The 17,922-nt window shown below is 38.0% G+C and overlaps 1 protein-coding gene across 1 annotated transcript; it reads left to right on the forward strand.

Moving 5' to 3' along the window:
* Positions 1-389: 389 nt before the first annotated feature.
* LOC102699959 lies at positions 390-15,740 on the forward strand. The gene is made up of 16 exons (XM_040523884.1): positions 390-578; positions 2,632-2,917; positions 2,996-3,074; positions 3,149-3,198; positions 3,822-4,019; positions 4,090-4,147; positions 5,021-5,129; positions 6,327-6,395; positions 7,044-7,172; positions 9,794-9,994; positions 10,075-10,130; positions 10,207-10,300; positions 11,507-11,597; positions 12,982-13,101; positions 14,070-14,432; positions 14,553-15,740. Exons 2-16 carry the CDS (start codon positions 2,639-2,641, stop codon positions 15,579-15,581), a joined length of 2,925 nt encoding a protein of 974 aa, XP_040379818.1. The 5' UTR covers positions 390-578; positions 2,632-2,638; the 3' UTR covers positions 15,582-15,740.
* Positions 15,741-17,922: the final 2,182 nt, after the last annotated feature.

Genomic DNA, 17,922 nt, shown 5'->3' on the forward strand with positions numbered 1-17,922 from the left:
TGATGCCAATTCCAGGTGATGCACAAAAATTGGGAGCGAGGCACGGACATGTGCCGGTGCTTAAAAATTAAATAACTATATATTCACTGTGACATGCAAAGGCGGTTGAAATCTCAATTCTCATGCACATATCATCAGCAGATATTTTATTTCTATGTAGGTCCCACATTTATAGATAGCTCGATGCTTATTTTTTTCCTACATTGTAATCGAGAGAGATCGTGTTTGTTTGTTGCAATGGACCCTACAAATTAACTTGCTGCAGTAGTACTTTGTGGAGGTCCTAATTTTCTAGCTGCAGGCCTGCAGCAAAGAGAGAAGTAGGCAGGCAGGTCGCAGCAGTAATTGCGCGGGGCGTCCTTAAAATTAAAAAGGAAAAACCCCGAAAGGCTGAAGAATCGAGCAACCTGATCGAGTCGAGTCTCTCCCTCTCCCTCTCCCTCTCCACACCGACTGCGTGCCTTCTCGGAAGCCGCCGGCCCGCTCAGCGCCGGCGCTTCTGACCACCGGAGGCGGGAGCCGGCGGCCGTCCCTACCGACCGGAGATCTGCGTTCGCCCTCCCCCCACCCTGCGCGTGGTAAGCCCTAATTCCCACCCTACTCACCCCCCTCCTCTCCGGCGCCAGCTGCGTCCTCCCCTCCCCCCCCCTCTCTCCCATCGCCGCCTCCGCCGCCCGTGTGTTGTTCTCCCGCGACGCGATGCGGCCGTGCTTAACCAGACATGCCTGTAGAGACCCCACCCCCCGCACGTACCGCCGCCATCCCAAGCGTACATGGCCTCTAACTGATTCCTTGCGTCGTGCCCTAGTCAATCTCCCTGGTTCCCCTCGGCCTCGAGTTCGCCGCCGCCTCCTCGCGGTGAGCACCCGTACGCACACACATCCCCTTTCTTTCTCTTCCATCCTACCCACTCCTTTTTCTCCAATTTTGCGTTAGCCTTAGCTTCTCTTCAAGGTTCGCCTTAGTACTAGTAACAATTTGTTTGTTCCCAGAATATAATTGTTAGGTCCATCGCTACAATTCTGTACATCAGTTTGAATTAGCTAGCATCTTTGTCCAACCAAACGGTACAAATGGGACCACCTGCCAGTTTCATTTCCAGTCGAATTAGGGAACTGGAAATTTCAAATTCCACACACCTTTTGATTCCCAAAACATGCTTTAAGGACAATTCAACTAAATTTGTGTCTGAAATGCATTATAATGTGGGTGGTAGCGATTTATACTAGAATTTGTTTACTAGTATTGCTCTGATGGAAGTATGTGCAATCTGTGTACTTATCAATAGACCAAGTTCACCAATGATTAAATGATTATGTATTGAAGTTCAATGGGAATACGCGTGTGGCTCATATCAACTGTATTGAAGAGAACGCCTGCAAGGTTCCTTATCAATATCATAGGTTTGAATGAATTCTGATGACAACTTCAACAACAATGGAATGCATGATGTATTGATTTTTGAAAGTCAAAGTAATTTGCACCAAGAAACAGTACTACTCCCTCTGTCCCAAACTATAAGGCATGCATGCATTTTGAAATTTAAACTTCATAATTTTGACTAGCAATTAGTCTAACAACATATAGGTTTAGTGATATAAATATAGTATTGTTAGATTTGTATTTGGATGTACTTTCATATGGTGTTGGTTTCCCTACGAATAGTGATGCACTTTGAGGGAAATTGAGAATCGAAGTTTGATATCGAACGCTGCGCCAAGTCATACTGTGCCTTATAACTGGGGGGGGGGGGTACTATAACTTTTTCCTCAACATGGATGCTTTATGCTCTTTAACATTCACAGTGTTTACACTACGAATCCTTTATACCTGTCATGTGCAATTGTCTCCTAAGTCCTAACCTAACGTAAAAATGAAAATAAAAATCATGGTAGTTCTGTTAATCAACACCATGGCTGCACCAACTGATACTCCACTACCAACACCAGGGTCCTCCTCTTTTGTTCCTCTGTTTCTATTATTTTTCCTCCAATTGTTCCTTAAAGATGGTAGGGCTCCCAAAAGTGTGAGGCCTACCATCTCTCTCAGCAGCGGAAGCTGGATACAAATTGAAAGGAAGAAGAGGGAGGACTGTGAGGTAGAAGCTGTACCAGACCATTCTTAACACAGTCAGTAGAAAGTAGCCCTCTCGGTATTTTTTTTTTCTTTCGTGAAGAGGAGTAGACAATGAAAATGTGGCTGTTCCTACCTTTCATATACTTGTAGGAAGTTACTCCCTCCGGTTATAAACATTTGATGCTGTTGACTACTTGACTTTGTACATGACATCTGACCATTCATCTTTTTTCAAACATTTGGTGCACGTCCAAAGTTAACGGCGTATAATATTTATGAGCGGAGGGAGTATTTTACTATAGAGTAAGTTACTGGATTAGTGCCAAGAAAAATCAAACCTAGAACCATTCGTGAAAATCAAGCATCATGTGCATGTTGTTTTGTAGAAATATCCTCCTTGTTGATGCACATTTTCTAGTATCCTTACCTTTTGGACTGCTTTTCCTAATGTATTTGATTTAACAGTCAATGAAAGGGTGTAAGCTTGGCTGGTGGTGATCATCTGTCACATAATTTCTCCTCTTATAATCATTTCACTGTGTTGTATGCCATCAGGTTACAGATGAATCAGGCTGAGGTTTCTGGTTTGTTATGTGTTGGATTGCATCAAACGAATGCGGGTGACGAATTGTATGCAACTGAATGTCTAAAAATGAACCAGGACTCTTCACATGAAACAGTCAAGTTGGGTGTAGTCATGCCAGCTTCAACAATGCAAAATGATGATAACAATGCTAATGCATGCCTAGATGATTACCAACATACAAGGATGATAGCAGGAATTCAACCTATGGAGGAAGATGGTTTTGGCAGTACACAACCCTTTGAGCTGCAATCACAAGTATGTATTTTTGAAGTTAATCTATTTATACAATTAGTTATTCGTTTCTACCACTGGAATGCTGTTATTGTTTATCAGGGGATAATACCTGATTCTGAGGAAGAAAGCTTGGCATCTAGCCCTGAAACTTCTTCAACCTCCAATTATGATATACCTGGTGATATGGCCGACCCATCTTCTTCTTGCTTTGTACTGTATGTATCCTGGTAATAATTGTTATGTATTTTTCAGGTTTAGCTGAGCAAAATTTGGAGCATATTTACAACGTTATAGGTGAAATGGTATGTATCATTATATTAAAAATGTAATTAGTTTTAAGCATATGGGTATGGTTGATATCAATTAATTCAGTTTTAGTCCTTCAGCAAGACTCAAACAATTGCAATGGTAGTGACTTAAGCTGCATAATTTGGATACAGCAATTTGCCATAATACTAAGGTTTTATAGTTCCATTTACTGCTGCTTCACATTGCCATGGTTCAAGTCCAGTACGTTTTGATTACAAACAAAAGTTACTTTAACTTAAATTGAATTATCTGAATTTCTTGAATTGAGCTGAATGCTATATCTTTTGTCATCTCTTAATGTTCAGTTGGTCAGGCACTGAGTTGTATATTGTGAGCATTTTCTTAGGTGAAGGCACATGCCTACCCTTGAATCTTTTTTTTTAAAATTTTTTATCCTATGCATTATTGTCCACTCCATAGCAAGCTGGTAGAATGCCATTTGTCTTCCATTTAATCTGATGTTTAAGCTTGTTGTAATGCTCTTCAGATGCTTCTTACCTTTTTTTTTTTCATCTTTGTCAAATTTTATTTTTTCAGTAATACTATGGACAAAAAATGTTGGTCAGAGTTCTTACTTTGAAGAACTTCATTATTTCCAATGTATTCTTAATTATAGGTTGATAAAGAAGGGCCAGTTGTACTTAATCCAGAATATGTGATGTGTGGCACAACTTCGCATGTGGAACCACACATAACTTTCTCATCGGATGGATTCAAGATTGAATATTGGGATCCTTGTGAAAATGATGAGACAGTTGCTCAATATTGGAAAATTTCTGATATCACTTCTATCGATTGTAAATGGGCGCAGAGTGTAAGCAGTTTATTTATTTTATTGTTATTTCCTCCCATAATTTTTATAATAGTGGTTTACTTCTAATCAGGTTGGATCTGCCTTGATAACCCTCCATGTTGGATCAGGCACAGAAACTGGAAATTCTGGTATGCGCTTGTCTTGGTAGTGTAATGTTTTTGATTGCACTAGTGGTCAATATATTATAATTCAGATTTCATATGCTTTTCTGCATGCTCCAGTGCTAATGAAAGTTACTAGTTCATATGTGATGCTGATGCATGTTTGTTCTGAAATAGGACTGACTCTGTTGATTTATGAGGTGCCAATTTAGACCGCTGGTTTTCTTTTTCGGTTTTTCTGAAAATATACACAGTATTAACCAGAGTACATAAATGTTTCGTTTGTTTGTTTGATTCTGCTTTTATGTTTTACGTGTGACCTATGGGACTGCAAGACGTTAGTAAAGCTAAATGTAGAATTTCTTCTGTATTTTGTACAGAATGTAGGTTACATGACTTAGGGGCTGTTTGGTTGGATGCCCCAATATGCCACACCATACTTTAGGCCGCCACACCTAGTTAGTCATGTTTTTGTTTCATTACTTCGATTGTGGCTTGCCACACTTTTTCTAGCATCTTGGTTCTTGGCCCACATATCATAGAATTAAAACATTGCCTCACTTTGCCACAATTGTGGCCAACAATTTGTTAGCCACAAAAAGTGTGGCATGCCACACTTGCCTAAGGTGAGTTGTGGCGTTGTTAGGCACTAACCAAACAACCTCTTATATTCGCTATAAAGTGTAAACACAATACCATCATTGAAAAATAATACAATAATTATAACTTATTAAGGCATAATGATTTCCCATTTGTGTGGCGAGGTTATTTTTTTCCCTCTGCACGGCCCTATTATTAACTAGTTTGAGATGACTAAGTAAGAGCTGTATGTTTGGTCTTTTCTCTTAATCTCTTTTGACGCGAGAATAAATTTATGAAGTCTTATTTATGATCCTGCAGGCCATGATAGAATACAGTTCTGTCTTATTGATATGCAGTGGCCAAGGAAACAGCAAAACATTTGGCATCTTGCATCGAGATACCAAGAAATATGGAACAATATTCCACTGTAAGATTTCTGCTAATGGTTTGGTTTTTGTGTGCACTGCGTATTCATGTGTTTTCTGTGAATCATAATTTTCACTAAAACAAAGAGGAGAGCTGTTAATAATCTCATAAGGATGCATAATTAAGTTGGACATATTCATTTGTTATTTTCCTGCGATTCATGCATAGATTGTAAGGGAAGTGCTGACCACAGGGTTGTTAACTCTGAACTTCTTAGGCAGAACCAATACTGATCATACCACGTGCCTGCACATACTTTAACCTGTGTTCACCAGGTTGCTAGGTTCTATTTGGGTGAAAGATCAGCCCCTAGCACACAGTATTTGCTTATCAGATGGACCTAAATTGGGCTAGTCTTTTGCCTAGGGAGGATAAATAGACGTGAGCAAGTCTGGAGGCTACTGTGTAGTGCCTTGTCTACTTAGAACATTATTTTTGGCACAATTTTGGAATGCTCTTATTTGATGAGTCCTTGAAATGCTAGAAGGTATGGACAATGATTGAATTTTGAATTAAACTGATGGAAGTAGGGTATTTGAAATTTCACATTCACTCTTAATTAAGTTTATTTACGTCTTCCGCTTTGATAATTCCTGTTATTTTGGGCAACGACATGGTCTCCAAAACCTATCTTTGAGACTTTGACTAAAATTTTCTGCTATAATGTAGACAAAAATAAACAAATGTTTAATTTTATAAAGTACGTTTTAAGACTAATCTATACATGTTGTCAAATATTTTAAAGTTATTTATGGTCCAAGTTTTAAAGGTTTGACCTCAACCTTGTCCAAAACTATATGAATTATTGAACCGGAGGAGGTGGTAGAGTTGATGAAATAATAAGTTAAGTCGTGTTATAATTTTTTGGCAAAAGTTCTAGTATAATGGATGTTAGAATAGGTGTATATTTGGGTTTGTTTATGGATAATTGGATATTATTACATTAATTCTGGGTTTTGATATGGATATCAAATCTTAAACATGACCATATATTATGACAGTAAAAATATTTTGCATTTTGAGGGAACATTTATATCTACATTTTATGCTAGCCGTTGTAGTTGGATAATCGTGTTGTATCTATATCTGTATATTCTTATTGTGAAATTTGCTCTGTGTTGCTAAAGTAATTTCAATTTTCAGCTGTATTATTTTTCTCATTGTTATAACAGCAATCTTATATAACTTGTATTTTCAGAGATAATTTTGCGTCGGAGAATTGGAACATTGAACCCAGTTTATTTTTCCCTAAGCAATACTTTTCTGAGTGAGTATTTTCCGTGTAGTTTATCCTCGGTCTGTTCTCTATTATTTACCTGTATTACCAATCTTAATATCAATGCTACACTATGTTCAGCTTCAGTGGTCATATAAAAAGTTTTTTTTATTGATAAATTTCCAGCATACTTCATCCATTTTACTATCATGAACACTTGAGACATTTTTATAGTGTCTTACATCAATTTTAGTTTGTTATCTGTAGTTTCTATTTCCTATAAAACATAGGTGTCTGCATTTTTATTTTGGAGGAAAAACTGTCTGTAATTTCTGCCTATGACATTATTCCTCCCGATTCTTCTGTATACCCAGAGGCTATATTTTGCATATATGTACTACATCTTTTTTAAAATATAAGCATTTCTAGGTTGTTTAACAAAGACTAAGGTGAGGTCAAAAATTCTCTTTTTGTCACTTTAGTGGTTACTTTTTGAATTTTGAATTGATTAGATTCCCTTTCCAAGCATCTAATTGGCTTTGGAATCATTTGAAGGATTAGAATCAATGCAGAAATGCTTATATCGTGGTATAAAATCCGGATAGTAGAAACACTTATATTTTGGAATGGAGGGAGTACTATTTATGACAAGCTTATTCGGTTATGTACTTATGTGACTGTTTATTTTCACTGCATCAGTACTGAGGACTTTGAAGATGTTATCTATCCTAAAGGAGATCACGATGCTGTTTCCATTAGCAAAAGAGATGTTGAGCTGTTGTTACCTGAAACATTTGTGAACGATACAATAATTGACTTTTATATCAAGTAAGTAAAGATGTCCTGATATTTGTCATGCTAGAATGTTATTTTACTATCTTTAGTTGTCCACTGGGTTTTGCCAATTTTATACATAATTTTGCCATCTTTCTTTTGATTTTATAGGCCATTACTTAAATTGTATACTTCCTATGTAATCATCTTTAACTAGAAACAGGAACCTTGGATATTTACAGGCTTTCTATTTTAATCAAAATATAAAAAAAATCTTTAGATTCAGAAGACTAACTAGTTTCGACCAAAGAACCTTCTATCTGTCCTAATTTGTTAGGGATATGTCTAACCTCCCCCTGAATTATGAGGGTTAGTCTACTTGTCAAACTGGAGGCTAGATAAGGGTCCAAAGATTGGGGGAGAGGGCACTTGCCCTCTAATAACTCGACAGGGTTTCTCCCTGTTGAGCTGCTCTGAGGCTTGGGACTATTGATTGATTGATAATAGAGTACATAGGGTACCTTTTACAGGGAGCACTGACTTCACATATAAGGAACTAATCTCTAATATTATAGGAACTACCCAATCTCTAATTTACTAATAAGTAACAAATTTCATCTCTTTTCTAACCAGATAATCTCCTATCTTTATTTGACTTTTCCTAATTTATCTTGCCTAAACTGTAGCATGGACCTAGCACATGCCCATAATACTACTACTTAACCCTGAACTATAGAGTTGGTTAACTCCTAAACTTTACAAGACCATCTAAAAATGATATTCATACGAATGGACTTCAATGCATTAAATTAGTAGTTTGTGTTGCATTTATAGGCATGCTCTGTTTGAAATTTTAATGGAGTTCCCTTGGATCCCTGTAGGAATTGCAGTTTCTCCCAGTATCCCTACAAAATCTCTATTTCTCTTGCTTTCTAAATAGGTCTTGAAACTAAAGGAACTATCTATCTAATGCTTGTTGAGAAAATTGCCATACTTGTCTGGGCATTTGAAAATTCGATAGTTTCTTGCATGAATTTCACTTAAGCAATGGGCTATTCTGAATTCAATAATAACAGTGGTTAACACGCCCTGATGTCTAAACGAATCAGTACAGGCATTCACGCTGGTTTCCCTGTCATTATTTTCAGTTAAGTTGAATATGTTCTTCACTATCAGGCTTCTACAAATTTTCAGAATCTAACAACAGAGAACTAAACCACTGCTTATAATCAGAATTATATATATTTTTTCTGTATAGTACTCCCTCCCAAACATAGTATGAAAAGTCGGACCGGCCATCGACCTGCTCGTGTTGGTTCACCGGCCCAACGGTCTGATCGGTGTACAGCTGATTCAGCCACAGTTTGCTCAGTACATATTACTTCCATATAAATATGCAATACAACAAAGAAGCTGCTTGGTAAGAGGAGGGAGTCTCCAACGCCATCATCAGGGTACGAGCAATGCTCCCGCGCCCTTTTTGGCACTGGGCAGCGGCTAGCATGACTTTTCTTGGGCTGCCTGGTTTTGGCTCACTCAGTTGACCAGTCCTTACAAAAACCATATGATTTTCTTAGTTCTCACAGGTCCATTTGCAGGAACGGTTTTTGAAGGGAACTGAGCCATGAGTGTTGTTGGTTCTGGTTTTTACCAGCGAGATTGGTGGCCCGGTCTGTTTTTTCTGCTAGCACTATGCTAGTCCCTCCATCGGACTTTACTTGTAGCATCCTTCATTTGTCTCACAGAGTTTATTTCTAAGTTAAACCTACTTCCAATGTGCATTTAATTGGAGCTTTGGTATTGCAACTGTGAGTATTAATGAAGGCGCCTTGGTCCTTTTACCACACCGCTAATTTGTCGAAGAATCACTAGAAATGTTTCTGGGATGGAGGGAGTAGAAAGCATTACATGCCATTATTGTGGGGTTCTAGTTGTTCACAATTTGTTGCATGCTATCGGCTACTACCTCCGTCCCATAAAAACTTCATTTTTTGATTTCTGTGTACAACGTTTGACCATTCGTCTTATTTGAAAAATTTGTATAAGAACTTAAAAAAGTTAGTCACGTGTAAAGTACTATTCATGTTTTATCATCTAGTAAAAATAAAAATATTAATCGCAAAAAAAATTCAAATAAGATGAAGAGTCAAACATTGTATCCAAAAACTGAAAAATGAATTATTTTGGGACGGAGGAAGTATAAGATTTATTGCATGCCATTGCTCGAAGTTTGTCCTTCCCAATACGATACCTCTTGAGCACTCCCAGGGGAGTGGGAGTTGTGTGCTCATGCGTTTAGTCAGGCACTCAACCATGCTCTTTTACAACTGAAGTTTTACAATTCTGGCATTGCCAAGAAACCTGTTGGTACCAATGTACCATTTACACTACAATACCATCATGAACAGTGCACATGCTAGGTTAAGCTAAACCAGATCACTTCCCATATAACCCCTCTTGCCAAATATCACAGTTTGTTGCTTCTGGAGGAAAAGTGCTATATTTTGCTAACAATTTAAAGAGCTGATGGAAAGTTTCGTGTTTCTGATATATTAGTTCGATTTGAATTTCTATCAAAAGTAATGCAGCCACAATTCTTAACCTTTGATTTTTAAATTTGCTACAGAATCTCTCTTGTAATAAATCAGAAGTAATCTTTAGATCGTTACCTGCAGGCACTTGAGCACAAGAATTGAACCCACAGAGAAGCACAGGTATCACTTCTTTAACAGCTTCTTTTTTCGCAAGCTGGCTGACCTTGACAAAGATCAAGGGAGAGCTCCAGAAGGTAGAGCAGCTTTCTTACGTGTTCGCAAGTGGACCCGTAAAATAAACATATTTGCAAAGGAGTTTCTGTTTATTCCAGTTAACTTCAAGTAAGACACTTGTGATGATGAAAGTTCTGTTCATGCACTGATAGCCTTAGTGCACTGCTAATAGTGTTTCTGCACTGCAGCTTGCATTGGAGCTTAATTGTTATTTGTTATCCTGGAGAAGTGGAGACATTTAAAGGCACAGACTTGAAAATGAACTAGTACTTTTGACACCTTTTTGTTGGTTGTTTTAATTTCCTGTTGCTTTTCTTCAGATGGTGACACAAATATCTCTGCAAAAATTCCATGTATACTACATATGGACTCTCTTAAGGGAAGTCATAGTGGACTGAAGGACATCATCCAAAGGTATGCTCAATTCACATATTAAATACGCTGGTACCTTCCTTGCATCAGTGTTTGAAAAATCCTACTGAGCTTAGAATCAGCTAGATTTATTTCTTTCTCGTAGTTTCATATTAGAAAGCTGTCCTTTCTATTAATGGTTCCATGTGAAGTGGTGGCAGGCTAGTAGGAACTAACTTGTCAAGTTGTGATTGCACTAAACCTATGCTTCGAAGGCTTTTCTCTGTTCCTGTTGGCGAAAAACATTAGTGACTGTTATTTCACTCATTCTTTAGTTTCACAATTGGCTACTTGAATTAGATGATCATTGAGTCATTCCTGGAACCAACAAGGACTTAGGTGAAGTTCTGCACAGGTGTTGAATGGCACCTGGTATGTTACCATTATGTGTAAAGGAGTATCGGCAAACTATAGAGCAAAAATAAGTTATTTTATTATTTGGCTCATCTTTGGCACAAACTTGACAAATGTGAGACTCAGCCTTACACAACTCAACAAAGATCCCTCCCCCTTGAGAGTGCAGCCACGAAACGCATATTGTGGGTCTAACAACTTGTCCTTGATCCAAGCTGCAACTAGTTATCATCAGCTGCTACAAATGAGCCTTTTAATTTTAATCTAGGCGGTGACCAACTCCCCATGCTGTCTGTGATTTCTTTTGATTTCTCATTCTGTTCTTAGTTTCAATGATGCTTAAATTCAAGGTTTTCATAGCACTCTCGAGTCTGGAGTTCTAGAAAGTATGACTTGTACTGCTAGTTTTGCCGCATCAAGCTTGGACTCAGCATTTTTAGCCTTATCGTGGAAGGGATACATTCAGTCTTTCAGCATTAGAGAAGGGATGAAGAGCAATATGTGCATATGGTCATTATCATTTAAATATATATAACCGTGTGGCACTTTTGGGAAATTACAGATCCCTGTTATCAGAATCATGTTATGCCAATGTATCGTATCTGTGCAACATATGGATGTACTGTAGACACTCCATTTTGGTCAAATATAACTTGAAATGATAGTGGCCAATGGTTTGTATTGGAGATCATGTCTATGTTATAAGTGATGCATATTTTGTATTAGAGGTACTAACTGAAAATAATGCAAGTCTTCCTATAATTCTGTTTGTCTTATGGGTTTAGAAGCACTCTTTTGTTGTCAATACTTGTTGCAAAGAATCATTGTGATTTTCAATTCTTTATTATTATGCAGTTATTTATGGGAGGAATGGAAGGAAAGGCATCCTGAACCAGCATCAAATTGTTCAGACAAGTTCTTAAACTTGAGGTTTATCTCCCTCGAGGTTTGTGCATACTATCTTATATTTAAGGGTTAATCTGATCCATGACACTACAAATAAAAAACGCCATTGCTCGCGATATTGACTGGGTCCACTGGAATTTTGTAAAATTGGATCCATGCCATCGCTGTAATGTTTTTCATTGCTCTCCTTCCTTCTCTTCTTCACCGTCGGTCGGTCATGCCCACTGCTCCTCCCGAGAGTTCTTTGCAGTACTACCGCCATGCCCGCTTCTCCCCATAGCTCTTGCCAGACCACTGTTGTGCCCACTGCTTGGTTAGGTTGGAGTCCTCTTTGTGGTGGTCCATGGCGGACGCTTTTCATTGCGCATGGTGATGACACCACCAACGAGTGGCAGCGTGCCAAGGACGGGAACGCCTGGTTGCTAAGAGGAAGATGGCGACGAGTGAATGCTCGTGTACCCTGACCCCGTGGGTGGAGGAGTTGAAGAGGCTGATGAGGGGTCAGGGGCAGTGATTGAGAAGGTGAAGCATGAAGACAGAAAATGTGGCGGCAATGACATGGATCCAATTTTATAATCCATCCAGCTGATATCGTCAATAGTAATGGTATTTTTCTCATATGGCTAATTTGTAATGGCATGGATCGAGTTAACCCTATATTTAATGGTACCAATTTCATATGCATTGAATAGCCCAAATCATGATACAGAAAACATCACTGGGCTGCTGGTTAAACTGGTAAAGGAAAATAAGATCAGAACCAGGGTCCTTGCTGTCTTGGTTCAGCTAAAAATTTGTCCATGCATTTTGAACCGGTGAAATAAGTGAACTAGATGGTTATTTGAACCAGAGCCAGGCAAAGGTCCAAACAACTCATCTCAGTGCCCACATCATATAGCATGTAAAATTTCTAGGAAAGCAATGTATAAGTGGCAAGGTGGGGGATTGAACTCAAATTGCCATGGCGAAGATTGGCTGCATGAGCCATCTGGGGCAGTTTCTTGTTGCAAGCTAGAATGCATTCTCCTATAAATTAACATAACCTTTCATTAAGCTACATTTGGCACACATTTGGTGTGCCACACCATTTTGCTGAGAGTTTGCATTTGCATCCTAGTAATGATGGTCAAAAATTGGCATGAACAAAATATAAATTGATGTAATAGGTTTTAGGCCCTTTGTTGCACTGAAATAAGCACTTATTCCACAGCATCTATGATTTATATGGATAGTTGGTCTTTCTTGGGAATGCAGATGGATTTAATAGGCCCCCTAAAACATTGAACAAGTTATATATCTGCCTGACAGGCTGACAAAATATGACTGAAAGGACCATCTGGGAAAAATGAAATATAGTCCTTTTAAGCTCCTAGCATGGGCGATTTTTTCGTTTGTAATATAGTTATGTTCCTTTTGCTGTACAGCTCCCTCAGCAGGATAATTCATTTGATTGTGGCTTGTTCTTACTGCATTACGTGGAACTATTTTTGATGGATACCCCGAGAAGCTTCAATCCTTTGAAGATTGACTTGTTCTCTAACTTTGTGAGCTCTCGAATCTTATTTCATTTCATAGTTTAGTGAAATTATATTCACTTGCTATTTTCATTGGTAATATGTCCTTGTTTAGCCTTGAGCTATAACACTGTTACCTCGAGTGATCTTCTTTAGCATTATGTTGAATTGTTTTTCCTATGATTTTAGCTATTGTTTCATTTGAATGCTAAGGGTTTTTGCTATTGTGGACATTGTGTGTGCTTTAGTTGTTTGACTTCTAATGAAAAGGAAACTAGTGTAAATGATTTTATTCAATTTATACTTGATTCTTACCTGCACCTCTGCTTGACGTAATGAAGCACTTATAATTTGGGTTGGTGCGAATTAATCATTACTACCTGGATATTTTAGCAAGTTTTGAGCTGTACTTTTCAATCAGTTAGTGAAAATCAATACCTACCATCACCTTTTAGTTTATTTGCATGCAATGCTAGACAAAGTAATAGCTGTTGTGAGGATTCATACCTTACAGAAATACCTTATATATTAAATCAGACTAAAGATGTAGGAGTGTTCAATTATCAAAAGTAGAAGAGCAATTTACTCAAAATAGAAATACTGGTTTAATGGTTTGTATGCACCAGCTGAAAGGTACAATCGGGGAAGTTCAATTTAATACAGAGATTTGTAATATGCTGAAATAGTGCCATTTAGGGGTGCAATTCCTAATTAAATCATCCTGGTGTGTCTAGTGAACTCCATTCCACCTTTACATCCCCTTCAGTTGAAGCAGCAAGTTCTGTGTTTTGGTATTTATATATGTGCATTTTCAAGGCAAACTTTCTGTTGGTACTTTCCAGCATTTCAATTTGGCCCTTTACTTTTTTGCTTTAACTTCCATTACAATATTCTGGAAGAACTAATAATAATAAACTCTTTTTACCATATGGTGTAACTTTATTTTGTATTTGAGTGGTATAGTTCTCTTACGTTTGTGTACTTGATGTACTTATCAGCTTAGCAATGATTGGTTTCCACCTGCTGAGGCTTCTTTGAAGCGTTCATTGATTCGGAAGTTAATTCATGAGCTGTTGAAAGAGCCTTCCCAAGATTTTCCCAAACTAGTCTGCTATAGTGAGCAGCTGGATAAGACACATCAAAGGAGTGAGAATGCTGAGCAAGAACAACCTAAAGAGCTCCCTGCTCAGATGTGCTCTGATGGTGAACCTAATTCTGTTTGCACAATTCTTGGAGCACAGCAACAATCCACATCCACCTGTTTCAATGATTCTGATGAAAAGGGGCCACCTGTTTCTGGATGCATTTCAGAGATCGCAAAGGATTCAACGGTAGCTGTACACAACCTACATAAGTTGGAGGTATATTTTTATCTATTGGCTTCTCCTTGTTTTGATAGACTGGCATTTGTTACTTTTGTCAAGCTTGTTTAGTAATATGATGCTGTCAAAATTGTTATTCTTCCTTTTTATTGTTGTTAGGTATGTTCACCAAACAAGGATACCATCGTTTGCTTGTCAACCCATGATGAGAGAAATGAGCCACCGCCTGCCGATTCTTACAATCTTGATTTGAGATCATGTGTCTCAGAAGACGCTGAAGCATTCAAGGAATCAGCTGGTGTTGTGAAAGAACAGTATAGTCATAAGGAACCTTTGCTAGATTCCCTGGACAATAAACAGGGTATTTCTACTGAATCTGAAGCTGCGGTGCATGACAGTATGGACTCCAAGTTATGTTCAGTCTCCAATAATGCTGTCTCAATGGCTATTGAGGAATGTTCTTTAGGTAAAAGCACTGATGGAAATGAGGAGCACAATCGATCCTGTGAAGATATTATAGAATCTGCGTTGATGCTTGATGGCAGCAAAGCTGACACTGAGCTTAACCCAGAAAGAATTACAGGTGAAGCTGATGTTGAGAAATGTGATGATTTCAAGGACATAGATGCTACTGAGCAATCTTTAGACGAGAATATAGTTGAAGCTGGGGACATTAAATGTGAAGATAATATTGTGGACCATATCATTGTAGAAGATGCTACTCTATATAATGCAAATGAAACTAGCTCAACTGCTGATAAGATCAATGATAATGACCAGAATGTTTCATCTGAATTGAAAGAAGGAAACAAAGGCAATGGTATGACCAGTTCAATTTCCTGTGAGATGGAAGAGAGAAATATTGACAATGGAACAGTTGAAACTTGTACAGATGGCCAGGAAACTCATAATAACTCTGTAACAGGTGAGACAGTTCCTTGTGAAGACAATACGACTGGCATAACTGATGTTGAGATGCCACACAAAGATAGCACCTGCAGCATGAAGAGTGAAACTATTTGTGATAACAAAACATCTGATGCCAAAAGACCTCTGCCTGATAGCACCGATAAGGAAGATATACCTGATGACAATTGCTTGCAGAAAGATGATTCCCGGGGTGCTGATGCAAAAACAGAGCGGCACTACAAGCGACGGAAGTTTCTGGCATCTGAAGCATTAGATTAGAGCTTTATCTGCGTAGGTGATAGTTTTTGCTTGTGTTATATGTATTCATATTTATTTCCTTTACGCAATATATCCTGGTGTTTGATAGGTGACATCCATGAAATCTGTAAGTTAATGGATAGACGAACTATATGAAACCTTGATAGTAGCTGCCTGACTGACCAACTTTGCCTATCTGAACTTAGATGTGGAAACTGAAAGCTGTTGTATATGGGCGAACTTTGTTATGCGCTTCTAAACTTTTCAAGACATGTAATCTTCATAATTTATAGGGGCATGGTAATGATGTCAAGCATGCTGGCTAATGCTCATTGTTTAGCAGATCTTAAGCTGTGTAGATTAGTTGCACAATGATGAGATGGAGTTGCCGCTTGCTAATGTCAGCTTGTGTTCTTAATTGAACCTCTCATCCATTATATTGCTTGCACGGCAATGTCAGAAGTTTGGTTGGTTGGTTCTGTGTGAGGTGACGGGAATATCAAGCAAAGTTTCTGAGCTGGATTCCGCTGGGAACTCTACTTCTGTGGTCGGTGATCACTGTACCAAACTATCAATAATGCACCGTGCTCGGAGCTTCACTACGTGTACTGGTTCTTGACGTATGTTTGACTAAAACTGAAGGCTGCAAAATATTCTTCTGTCTCTAAATGCAAAATTCGCAATGGTCCAACAAATTTATGTTAGATCCAGGACACCTGGTGTGTCAACCTTGGAACAATGAACCATAACGATTTAATAAGCATGGCTAAGGCTGTGTTTTAGATAGCTGGAAGGAGGATTTTTTTTTAAAATTTTTTAATAGCTATTTAATAGTACGAATGATGGAATTAGCTACTATAAAGTTGAAAAACAATGATCCTTTATATAAAAAGCTTTTGCAAAAATGAATTGTTTAGCAGTTTAGAAAGCGTAGGTACAAAGCTGAGAAAAAAGTTGAAAACTATAGGAGGAGAATGCAGCGTAAGTGCAAACCTCGAAACTTTTGCACATAAATTCTAAAATATCCTAGCAAACTCGATATCCTTTTGTGAAATATGAAACTAGCCAATGGTGAAGAAAGCAGTTGTGCTAATATTTTTGTCTTTTTTCTCTGTTATTTTTGCATCAGTATATGCATGATTTTCTTTTGAGATTGTAGCTTCCATTCTTTTATTAAAAAAACCGTATGGTTTTCATAGTTTCCTCGTAGATAGTACTCCCTCGGGTCATTTTTAATTAATGACTTTTTGCCATAATTTTTTTGTTAGAAACATCGTACGTTAATAACCGGAGGCAGGTAACATATGTCCATCCGGTTGTATTCTCTTTTACGACAGGAATACATTCCTACTGTATTCTATTCATAGTGAACTATTCATCCGTAGAAACAAATACGCGCTGTGGCATCAAAATAAATGATAAATATGGACAGAGCTATGGTATGTATTAGGAATTTTTTTTATTTTTTAAAACCTTTTTAATAAATAATTTTATTACTAAACCTCCGGAAAATATTTGCACCGTATGAACCTTTTGGCCACGCCACCAATATTGGTGTGGCAAAATGGCTTCCCACACCATTGTCGATGGCGTGACAGTATTGTCTTGCCACACCACTGATATTAGCGTGGCAAGACTGTCACACCATGTCACACCGACCAGGCTATGTGACAGCGTTGTCTTGCTATACCACTAATACTGGCGTGGCCAAAATGTTTAGTTTTAAAAAAATTTGCCCGATGATTTAGTAATAAAATCACTTGCTAAAAAGGTTTATTGAATAAAAAAAATTTGTGTGCTAGGAGTGCCCTTGGAGATATCATCCACTCCCAACTTGACAACAGAACGCATCACTGAGCTGAACATGGATGGAACCAATATTGAGCCCTGGCATTGACAATTCGGAATTTGTGGCGGAAGAGTATATTTATGTTTTGCAAGTTGTCAAGGTTCTTTTCACTTTATCTACTCCTACCTCCCAAAATGTCTAGGAGCAGCGGGTTATGTCAGTAAAGACATCTTTAGGTAAAGTGATGTTTCAGCCAAAGAATATCCCTCGTGACCATTTCACTTTTGCAATGTCAAGCATGAACCAAAGAATAAAAAGTATCAGGAATGGAAGGAGCTCAAAGGAACTGTTAATAAAAAAAACCATTTCCAATAAAGTATGGATATTCCTATACATTTAAACTTTGGTTTGAAAGCATGCTGACTTTTAGTGGTTGTCATGGTTAACTGCTGCATAACTATAATTATAATTATAAGACAACCACAGTCCCAATATTTGGGAGAAAAAAAAAGAAAAGAGAAAATTCTTTACGTGACTCTAAGTTTTCGCCATATTACTTCCATACCCTTGAGA

Source organism: Oryza brachyantha, chromosome 5, assembly GCF_000231095.2.
Source record: "Oryza brachyantha chromosome 5, ObraRS2, whole genome shotgun sequence".
Taxonomy (NCBI): Eukaryota; Viridiplantae; Streptophyta; class Magnoliopsida; order Poales; family Poaceae; genus Oryza; species Oryza brachyantha.